Source organism: Trachemys scripta, chromosome 6, assembly GCF_013100865.1.
Source record: "Trachemys scripta elegans isolate TJP31775 chromosome 6, CAS_Tse_1.0, whole genome shotgun sequence".
Taxonomy (NCBI): Eukaryota; Metazoa; Chordata; order Testudines; family Emydidae; genus Trachemys; species Trachemys scripta.
Window position 1 is genome coordinate 129,312,658 of NC_048303.1, and position 11,891 is coordinate 129,324,548.

Below are 11,891 nucleotides of genomic sequence, written 5' to 3' on the forward strand. Positions count from 1 at the left end.
ACTGGACTGAAACCAAACTCAGCTCATATAAGCCAGACAAAAACCTGTCAGTCACCACTTGCCTTGCCTGGATTTGATTCATGAACCAAAATGAAGAGTCTCTCTCATTAGCAAGTGCCTGCTGAGCCACCTCGCCATGGCCCTTATTTTACCATTGATATTTGAATATAGGACGAGCTAATGGAAAATACAAGAAGCCTTCTGACTTTTGTAGTATCGTTTAATGAACGCTTCATTAGCCAGCATTTGTCCCAAAGGAAAATAATGCTACTCTTCAATTATTCTAAGCCTAGTCTACTTGCACTAATTTATAACTACCTCTAGATAGTCTTTCCACTTTCCTTGTGGAAATTAAGACAGGAATCCTCCCGTTAATTGTAACAGTCAGTCTTCACAAGAACACAGGATTTCTAGTTTCTGTGGAATCAGAAAGCTGTACCAGTCATTGTGCAAGAACCCTTGCCACAAACACAAATCCTGCCTGTTTATCACTAAGGCTACTGGCTCTTTTTTGGAAGTAATTTTAAATTTAAAATCTTAGTGGAATGCCTGTTTTTCTAACTTCCTAACTTCTTCATCTCAAGCTTTTGGGCAACAGTCATTTCAGGATTTTAAAGGTCTCCCGTGAAAGTCACGATGCTCAGGATAGAAAGCTAAAAAAAATTCAGGAAGGGGTATTGTGGTATATCACTTTTCCTTTATTCACTCAGTGAAAAGACTCCTTACCACGTTTTTCTCTCTTTCCAGTGGGATTTGATGATGCAGTGAAGATTCTCTTCTATTACAAATCTCTCAACTGAATGACTGCCAGGCATAACAGGACCCTATTAATAAAAGAATTAAGATATATGAAAAGTCACTGTTACAAGTTAGAAAAGTGACTCATTCTGGGGAAGTGAGGAAACAGAATGACAGAGTGAGATGGGTACCCAGAAGTCACCTACTACAGGACAGGCCCAACAAGGAAAATAACAGAACACCACTAGCCATCACGTACAGCCCCCAGCTAAAACCTCTCCAGCACATCATCGATCTACAACCTATCCTGGAATACGATCCCTCACTCTCACAGACCTTGGGAGGCAGGCCAGTCCTTGCTTACAGACAGACCCCCAACCTGAAGCAAATACTCATCAGCAACTACACATTACACCACAGAAACACTAACCCAGGAACCAATCCCTGTAACAAGCCCCATTACCTACTCTGTCCCCATATATACTCTAGCGACATCAGAGGACCCAACCACATCAGCCAGACCATCAGGGGCTCATTCACCTGCACATCTACCAATGTGATATATGCCATCATGTGCCAGCAATGCCCCTCTGCCATGTACATTGGCCAAACCGGACAGTCTCTACGCAAAAGGATAAATGGACACAAATCGGACATCAGGAATGGTAACATACAAAAGCCAGTAGGAGAACACTTCAATCTTCCTGGACATTCAACAACAGATTTAAAAAGTAGCCATCCTTCAACAACAACAAAATTCAAAAACAGACTTCAAAGAGAAACTGCAGAGCTACAATTCATTTGCTAATTTAACACCATTAAGTTGGGTTTGAATAGGGACTGGGAGTGGCTGGCTCACTACAAAAGCAATTTTCCCTCTCTTGGTATTGACACCTCCTCATCAATTATTGGGAGTGGACCACATCCACCCTGACTGAATTAGCCTTGTCTACACTGGTTCTCCACTTGTAAGGTAACTCCCTTCTCTTCATGTGCCAGTATATTTAGGCCTGCATCTGTAATTTTCACTCCATGCATCTGAAGAAGCGGGTTTTTTACCCACGAAAACTTATGCCCCAATAAATCTGTTAGTCTTTAAGGTGCCACCGGACTCCTTGTTGTTTTTGTAATTCTGATAATTATTCACAGGGATTTAACACTTTGTTTGCTTAGAGGAAGTTTTTATACCCAACAGCAAATCTGTTTCATCAAATGTTTTAAACTGCTAAAATACAAAGGGCTAGTTTCAAATAAAATGACATCTTTAAAGATAATTTCAAACAAAACACAGACAGCACTAGAACTCATATCTAGATTTTTGTATCAGGTTGTCTTGTTTGTAGATGAGACCACAGGTCAATTATATTAAACTAATACCCAGCTACAATTTCAGCTGCGCCTGTTTTGACCAGTTACTGGTCATTTTCAGCACTCAACGTTGTTTTTAACCTGAGCTTCCAAGAATATATTCAGCTCTTCTGTACAATTTCATCCTATCATATTCCTCACTGCCCCGTACACCACCTTTACCCCAACTGCTTCTGAACATTACACAAAATGGCTACAATTCATAATAAGAGTTACTCTACACATAAGGACCACATCAATAGGCACATTGATACTGCATCCTTTTCAGCTACCACAAGGAAGGTCAGACTATGTCATTCATATCAACCAGATGAAACAAGATTCAAAGCACCCCCTTCCCACGTTTATAGCAAGCAAAGTTGACTTCTCACTTCCCACACCGGGCAGGCTTTTCATGTTTCCAGATATAGTAAAGGGTTACATAAATATACTAAAATAGACCGGAGTAGCTCACTAAATGTATCGCTATTTAATGGTAATGCATTCTCAGATTATACCAATGGTCCTTGAAAGGCAATCAATGGCAGTGAGAAGGTTACTTGCTCTTCCTATAATCATGAGGATACCAGCTCCTGTTCACAGGGAGATTTATAAAACATTTTTGAATACACAGGAGGTTAAAATTATTGTGTGTAGTATTTGGCACTGTTTAAAAAGTTTTAAAATAGAGAATACATGACAACATGGTATAATGGTTTTATTGATGAGAGTCTGGCATAACACTGCACTACTCACAAACTGCAAAAGCCAAGAGCTAGGCCAACCATCCCAAATGAGTACCAACAAAACATTTAAACCATAGTATCATGTGCTATGCATACCACATATTACTGAATAACTTCTACCATTATTTTATAAAATCTAAAAGCTTCATGGAGGTTTTTTTAATGTATTTCTGCCTGTTAAGCCAAGCGCAATAGTTACCATGCACCCTAAATGTACAGGGCTCGGCAGGTGATCCAGTAATTTTACTACACCTGAAAGTGCCACAATTCAAAGTCGGTTATTTCAAGCACTAGGTCTCATCAGAAGCAGAGATTCTCCCATTTTCAACAGTATAAGGATCCTGTTTCTAGCTCAGCAAGGTAGTGTAACAGACTTGAATGCTTGGATTTTTTTTGCAGAAAAGTTATTTATGTTCTAGGACAGAACATTGCCCCCTTTGGGCCCAGGTACATTTTGATGGAGGGGAGACAAGACATTCTGTATTTGGGGGAAGGTTTTTCTGGCAGACTTTTTAAAAAACCCACTCAGCTGTTTGAAGCTACTCAGGGATTTGGAACATCAGAAGTCATCTCAGTGAGACAGTGAGGTAGCTAAAGGTGCACGTTAAATTCATTTATCATATATCTTACACATACATTATGACATATTATAAATGTTTGTATATGTTAAGATATTAACTCAGGCAATTTTCAACTGTCAAACAAAGCTGAAATGTATGATTACATGAACTGCCAAAGTAAATTTTTCATTTTTCATGTTTGTGTCTTCCCAGTGGCATCAAAACATACAGCATTACCGCTGATCTTCACACTCCATAAAAAGGGGGAAGTCTCACCCTGCACTGGCCTGGGTTTCCACCAGCTTTGTGACCCTTGCTTTAGATTTAGATGTCAGTATGCAAAACCCTCGCTTTCCTCCACCTCCTGAAGATCACATACCTCAGGATCATCGGTGTAGTCAAACATTCTAAAGATGACTCTCGGCATAGGGTAAACTGAATCTTCAGTGTGAGGTGGTGGAGTAAAAGGAGGCAGATTGTGCTGCAGTGCTTCACAGAGGATGCTGTCAAAGGCAAGATAGGGCCTCAGAATGTGTCTTTCCTGCCAGCGATCTTTTTTCAACTTCTGAATCTGAGCCCAAAGGCAGTCTAAATACTGAAAACAAGACAGGAAATATTTTTAAATATCAGATACAGTATCTCAGGAAATTACACAATTCCATATAGTCACTTGCAAGAGCTTAGTTTCTCCATCAGCCACTCCAGAAAGCCCTTCAGACCGCCAGGCATTTTCCAAAAAAGGATTTCTTCATTACCGAACTCTGTCGCTCACGCACTCAGAAAAACAAAGCATCTGGCTAGGCTGCTTATTAGCAACCATCTATTCATTTAGGATGGAAAGACTGATGTTTGGTTAAATTTAGTAATTTTATACACAGAAGAAAGTAGCCTTCATAGTTCCACATAGTCACAAGTGTTGTCACTTTTAAAATTCTACTACTAATAAAATACCCCAGTGCTCTACTATTGTTAGTGATGGGGCGCATATAAGCCTAGGATACATTCAACGTAAGCAGGAGCAGCAGCAAATTATTTCCTAAGTCACAAATGAGAGAAAACAAGGGAAATACTGAGACAAGAGACAATTGCTTCTAAGTGCAGTTTTTTATGTTTCGGGTCAACAGAAACTATAATTCTTATTTGCTGTATTTCTTGACTTTAGAAAACAAAATTAAAACTTTGTTAGAGAATCTTTCAGAAATTGATTGATACTTTATCGACTCAGTAATCAGCACTTTTAAACATGCTACATCCCTATACATTTTGCATCTTGCCTGTAGCTTCTCAATATCCTGGTGGTAGCACGTTCCCAAGAGGACAGGAGGTGAGGAGTTGTATTCCCTCTTTGCATGATGAGCCTTCAGTGCAGAATCTAGCACACCCAGAAGTCCATATTGACTGGATCACATTACCTCTTACCAGGGGCACCAGGACGCCCACCCCCCCCCGGCCCGGCCCCCCCCCTTTTTGCCCCAGACTCTCCCCCCCCCCCCCCCCCCCCCCCCCCCCCCCCCACGGCCCTGCCCGTTGGGCAGGCCAGAAGTGGATCCTGTCCCAGGTAAGAGTGGCCCTGAGAAGCAGTGGGGAGCACGGACCATCCACCTACCTGGGGTGGGAGGATCTCCCCCCTCTCCCCACCAGGAGCAGCCCCTGGCCCATGTCCCCGCCCCCAGACTCCCCCACACCCAGGGCAAGTGGAGGGTCCGTGGCTCCCCACAGCTGCCTGAGCAACTCTTACATTGGCCCAGCTCCAGCTTTTCGGCCCCCCTGCCAGGCTGGAAGCCGGAGCGGGGTATGAGCCACGTGGGCAGCTGTGGAGCCTCCACCTGCCCGGGGTGGCGGGGGGGTCACGCAGCATGGACCGCGGTCTGCTCTTGGGGCCCCCATCCCAGCTTCTGGCTTGACCAGGGCCTCGTGACCCCCCCCACTTTTAAGCAGAATCAGTCATCCCTGGCTCTTACTCAGAGCCTACGCTTACTCTGTGACAGAGCTTTTCCTGTGAGCTTTAGAGACACATCAAGCTTCAGAGCCTAAGGAGATGCTACAATCTTGAGTGGGAGGGGTCAAGAGTACTGAACACATTCGCTGAAGGGGGAGCATCTTTCTCTGAGCCCCTTGTGCTGCTCCATTGCCTGCTATGTTACAGAGGGGCTTTGATTTCCCACATGAGGCGGCCAAGCTAGGATCCCTGGCCACCACTATCAATGCAACTCTTCATACATGTCTTCTAGGGGGGAGGAGTGGGAGTGCTGCCCGTGCTTCTTGCCACACGACAGCAGGTGGGGTCCTTTCGAGCGTGAAGCAGACAAAAGGCCACTCAGAAATCAAACCTACTGGTGAACACAAGACAGATGCAAAGAATAAGGTCACAGAAGGGCAAACAGTGCAGGCTCCCTTTCTGTCAAGGTCAGTGTGGTTTTCAACACAATGCAACTCCCCCAAATGGTGACTAGATAACTAGTTCCATCATGATACCCAAAAAAGGGAGCCTCACAGAACTCTTCCTTCAGTGATCTCAGTCTGCAACCACTGCTCAATTGAGCAGCAAGTGTTTTCCTAAGTGGGGTGCCAGAAAACAAGTGTCTCCCTGTAGAATGACCAAGTTTTGCATAGGTTTAGACCTGAGAAATTGAAGACAGCTGGACCTAGAACCTACTGGGGATAACAGAAAACATGGAGAAAGGGAGAAATATTTGCTTCAACAAGATGGACTTTAAAAAAAAAAAAAAAAAAAAAAGTTTTTAGCCCCAGATTTTTCTACTTTTGTTACTACATGGCAAATAAAATCCATTTACCTCTTCTTGTGGATGTGGTTTGTCAGCAGACCAAACTTGTAACATGGGTACATGGATCTTCTGACGCCGTCTATTACATATAGAAAGAAAAGCTATCCATTTTAAAACTAATCTAGACAAAAGTAATGTTTTCTATTGTGCATGTACAGCATTTGAGCTCCTCAGCTGAGTAGCTTTGTAGTAAACTAACATTTACTAATCTGTCAGGAAGAACAGGAGTACTTGTGGCACCTTAGAGACTAACAAATTTATTAGAGCATAAGCTTTCGTGGGCTACAACCCACTTCTTCAGATGCATAGAGTGTGAAACATATATTGAGGAGATATATATACACACATACAGAGAGCATGAACAGGTGGGAGTTGTCTTACCAACCCTGAGAGGCCAATTAAGTAAGAGAAAAAACAAAACAAAAATCTTTTGAAGTGATAATCAAGATAGCTCAGTACAGACAGTTTGATAAGAAGCAAGTGTGAGAATACTTACAAGGGGAGATAGATTCAATGTTTGTAATGGCTCAGCCATTCCCGGTCCTTATTCAACCCTGAGTTGATTGTGTCTAGTTTGCATATCAATTCCAGCTCAGCAGTCTCTCGTTGGAGTCTGTTTTTGAAGTTTTTCTGTTTTAAGATAGCCACCCGCAGGTCTGTCATAGAATGACCAGACAGGTTAAAGTGTTCTCCCACTGGTTTTTGAGTATTATGATTCCTGATGTCAGATTTGTGTCCATTAATTCTTTTGCGTAGAGACTGTCCGGTTTGGCCAATGTACATGGCAGAGGGGCATTGCTGGCACATGATGGCATATATCACATTGACAGGTTTCAGAGTAGCAGCCGTGTTAGTCTGTATCCGCAAAAAGAACAGGAGTACTTGTGGCACCTTAGAGACTAACAAATTTATTAGAGCATAAGCTTTCGTGGACTACAGCCCACTTCTTCGGATACATTATATCACATTGGTAGATGTGCAGGTGAATGAGCCATACCATCAGTCTCTATGCAAAAGAATTAATGGACACAAATCTGACATCAGGAATCATAATACTCAAAAACCAGTGGGAGAACACTTTAACCTGTCTGGTCATTCTATGACAGACCTGCGGGTGGCTATCTTAAAACAGAAAAACTTCAAAAACAGACTCTAACGAGAGACTGCTGAGCTGGAATTGATATGCAAACTAGACACAATCAACTCAGGATTGAATAAGGACTGGGAATGGCTGAGCCATTACAAACATTGAATCTATCTCCCCTTGTAAGTATTCTCACACTTGCTTCTTATCAAACTGTCTGTACTGAGCTATCTTGATTATCACTTCAAAAGTTTTTTTTTTCTCTCTTACTTAATTGGCCTCTCAGGGTTGGTAAGACAACTCCCACCAGTTCATGCTCTCTGTATGTGTGTATATATATATCTCCTCAATATACGGTATGTTTCACTCTATATGCATCTGAAGAAGTGGGTTGTAGCCCACGAAAGCTTATGCTCTAATAAATTTGTTAGTCTCTAAGGTGCCACAAGTACTCCTGTTCTTTTTGAGGATACAGACTAACACGGCTGCTACCCTGTAATCTGTCAGGTATTATTTAAAGTGCTACTATGGGTTGTCCTCGCTGCAATATTGAGTTAACTCATCCAGGTATAGTGGACATTTAGCAGCACAGAGTGACTATTAGCAGCATCCAGTGTTTGAAAAGAAACACAGAGAAGTTGAACCCCCACCACATTCTTAGCTTGAGTGTTAGCAGCACTCAAGCTTTAACTCATAGCCCAACTGGCCAGCGAGCTCAAGTTTAAAGCACTATTTAACTTAAGCTATAGATCTGTATGTGGACAGGAGTTGGGCTGGGGCACCACACAAACCAACACTGCAGTAAAGACAAGTCCTATATCTTTAATGAGCTGCTGTTAAAGGAACAATCCAAAATTAACAGAGTTCTAGCGTTTTTGCATCACAATTATAAAAGCTAAACAAATTTTGGACAACTGGAAAGAACTAGGAACATCTACTAGTATGAAAGAGGTGCTTAAATCGTTTAGTGTTAAAAAAAATCCCACAATCTATGCCATTTCACTGTGTCAGACTTCTGAGAATTATCAAGTTTTACAATTTTAGATTACTTTTGAATGACCAATAAGCAAAGCTATTTATTCTACATTTCACCAGGTATCAGGGAAGAGGGGATTGATTTTGGCTGTAGTCTTACTTCAAATAGCTTTCAGTCTGGGACAAAATGCGGTCCATCTCAGCGTCCTTTTTCTCATACAGTTCTTTTCCAACCCAGGGCAGAGATGACAGAAATGCAAACACATACCAGTCACATCGCACCTGCAGAGAATAAGGACCAAAAAAAATATTAAGGAATTTCTCAAGAAGCATCCCATTTTACTTGGCAAGGACTAGAGAGAATAAGTTCCTTTGAATACAATGGAAAAAATCACCGAGAATCAAAGAAATAACCATTACTTTAGAAGTGCCGCTATACTTCAATGCTAGTTCATAGAGCCACCAGAACCCAAAGAGGTGTTCAGCAGCTCTGTGTTTGAAAGCGTGAATGTATTTCAATGTATGGATCTCAGATATATGCATGTTCATGACATTAAGTATCTGGATAACCACACTTAAGTTAAGACAAGGTGGTCGAGGTAGTACCTTTTAATTGGACTAACTTCTTAAAAGAATTAGAAGAAAGATATTACCTCACTCACCTTGTCTTTCTAATATCCTGGGACTGACATGACTACAACTACACCGCATACATACTTAAGTTGGTAAGGTAAAAATATTGTGCATGGGCAATATTAATTGTAATGATTTAGCAGTCAACTTAAAGATAAAGGAATCTTTATCTCATCAATATTTTAGATTAGAAGCAGTAAATATTAAAAAAAAAAAAAAAACAATTTACTTGCCACTGTGTGCGCTCTTTGGCCAATGAAACCAATCACTAACATACAGGTTTTGTTTCAAACACTGCAGGAAAGCATAATAAAATTCCATTGTCTGTTTTTAACAGTCTCAGGTTCTCATTATTAAAAATGTAGTTTTTAACATTAAAATTTTGGTTCAAACTGAAGTTGACAATTGCTTTTCAAAATAGAACTATGCTTTAAAGGAATAGTCTGTAAAAATGGCCTCTTTCGTCATGAGTTCTCCCCTACGGGTGTATTCAAAAGCATATCTGCCAACTTTCATAAAGACAAGACCTGTATTTAATTATGACTTCTGTATCCCCACCGTATTCTTGCCAGCAAGTTAAAGAAGTATGGGCTGGATGAATGGACTATAAGGTGGATAGAAAACTGGCTAGATCATCGGGCTCAACGGGTAGTGATCAACGGCTCTATGTCTAGTTGGCAGCCGGTTTCAAGCGGAGTGCCCCAAGGGTCGGTCCTGGGGCTGGTTTTGTTCAATATCTTCATTAATGACTAGAGGATGGCGTGGACTGCACTCTCAGCAAGTTTGCAGATGACACTAAACTGAGAGGAGTGGTAGATACGCTGGAGGGTAGGGATAGGATACAGAGGGACCTAGACAAATTAGACGTTTGGGCCAAAAGAAATCTGATGAGGACAAGTGCAGAGTCCTGCACTTAGGATGGAAGAATCCCATTCACTGTTACAGACTAGGGACCGAATGGCTAGGAAGCAGTTCTGCAGAAAAGGACCTAGGGGTTACGGTGGACGAGAAGCTGGATACGAGTTGACAGTGTGCCCTTGTTGCCAAGAAGGCTAACGGCATTTTGGGCTGTATAAGTAGGGGCAATGCCAGCAGATCGAGGGACATGATCATTCCCCTCTATTTGATATTGATGAGCCTCATCTGGAGTACTGTGTCCAGTTTTGGGCCCCACACTACAAGATGGATGAGGAAAAATTGGAAAGAGTCCAGTGGAGGGCAACAAAAATGATTAGAGGGCTGGAGCACATGACTTATGAGGAGAGGCTGAGGGAACTGGGATTGTTTAGTCTGCAGAAGAGAAGAATGAGGGGGGGATTTGATAGCTGCTTTCAACTATCTGAAAGGAGGTTCCAAACAGGATTGATCTAGACTGTTCTCAGTGATACCTGATGACAGAACAAGGAGTAATGGTCTCAAGTTGCAGTGGGGGAGGTTTAGGTTGGATATTAGGAAAAAAACTTTCATTAGGAAGGTGGTGAAGCACTGGAATGGGTTACCTAGGGAGGTGATGGAATCTCCTTCCTTAGAGGTTTTTAAGGTCAGGCTTGACAAAGCCCTGGCCGGGATGCTTTAGTTGGGAATTGGTCCTTCTTTGAGCAGGGGGTTGGACTAGATGACCTCCTGAGGTCCCTTCCAACCCTGATATTCTATGATTCTATGAATACAATTGTTTTCTAACTTTCAGTTCTATGTGAAAAGTCTGTTTGAAGACTGTTATAAACATATAGCTACGGGTAGCATAAAATCCCTCTTAATTCCTCTTTTACCTGTAAATGGTTAACCCTTTACAGGATAAAGAAGCTCAGATAACCTGGTTGGCACCAGACCAAAAGGACCAATAAGGGGAGAAGATACTTTCAAATCTGTGGGGGGAGGTTTTTGTTTGTGTCTTTGTTTTTGTTCTCGTCAAGTCAGCAAGGAACCAGGGCAGGAAAAATACATCTCCTTAAGCATACCTGGACTAAGCATCTAGTATTGCAGAAATAGTAAGTAATAGGAAAGAAATGCATTAGGTTATCTTTTGTTTTAACTTGTGAATTTTCCCTCTAAGAGGGAGGTTTATCCCTGTTTTTGTAACTTTAAAGTTTTGCCCAGAGGGGAAATCCACTGTGTTTTTGAATCTTTTGTTATTTTGTAAAGTACTTACCATCCTGAGTTTACAGAGGCGATTCTTTTACTTTTTCTTTAATTACAATTCTTCTTTTAAGAACCCGATTGAGTTTTCATTGTTCTTAAGATCCAAGGGTTTGGGTCTGTGTTCACCTGTACCAATTGGTGAGGATATTATGCTCAAGCCTTCCCCAGGAAATGGGTGTAGGGCTTGAGGGAATAGGACTCCAAGTGGTCCTTTCCCTGATTCTTTGTCTAAATCACTTGAAGACAATGGAATTGCATGGGTGTCCCTGAGGCCCTCATCTGGCCTTCAGAATCTTTACACTACTGATGATGATGCAGAAGAAGCAAAGTGCACAATCTGATTCTCAGAGACCATGGTGGATTTGCATGGCCGGCTGTTAGAAAATAAAATGTTTTTCTTGTAAAATTGGGTCGTAATTAATTTGAAAGTCACTGAGTGACAAAAGCCATTTTTAAAGTCATTTTTCAGATTAGATCAGTATTTTAAAGTTACAGCCACAAACTCGGCAGAGTGAGGATTACGTATATGCCAAATTTGAACGTAAAGAAAGCCATCTGAGCCGACTGACTGCATAAGGGCCAAGTACTTACTTTATTTTTTCTCCAATTGCCACTGCTACCTTCTAGCCATACTATGGAACTATAGTCAGCAACCCATTTAGGTAAGTTTCAGAGTAGCAGCCGTGTTAGTCTGTATCCGCAAAAAGAACAGGAGTACTTGTGGCACCTTAGAAACTAACAAATTTATTAGAGCATAAGCTTTCGTGGACTACAGCCCACTTCTTCGGATGATATGCATCCGAAGAAGTGGGCTGTAGTCCACGAAAGCTTATGCTCTAATAAATTTGTTAGTCTCTAAGGTGCCACAAGTACTCCTGTTCTT

The 11,891-nt window shown here is 41.7% G+C and overlaps 1 protein-coding gene across 2 annotated transcripts in view; it reads right to left on the reverse strand.

Annotated features, from left to right (window-relative positions):
* LOC117879017 (nuclear cap-binding protein subunit 1) overlaps window positions 1-11,891 on the reverse strand; it is a gene marked incomplete at its 3' end in the record, with an annotated part of 45,771 nt that overhangs the window by 25,874 nt on the left and 8,006 nt on the right. For both annotated transcript variants that reach the window (XM_034773856.1, XM_034773857.1), the window contains 4 exon segments: window positions 727-824; window positions 3,771-3,986; window positions 6,187-6,256; window positions 8,397-8,518. In XM_034773856.1, the coding sequence (XP_034629747.1) occupies window positions 727-824; window positions 3,771-3,986; window positions 6,187-6,256; window positions 8,397-8,518 (506 nt within the window).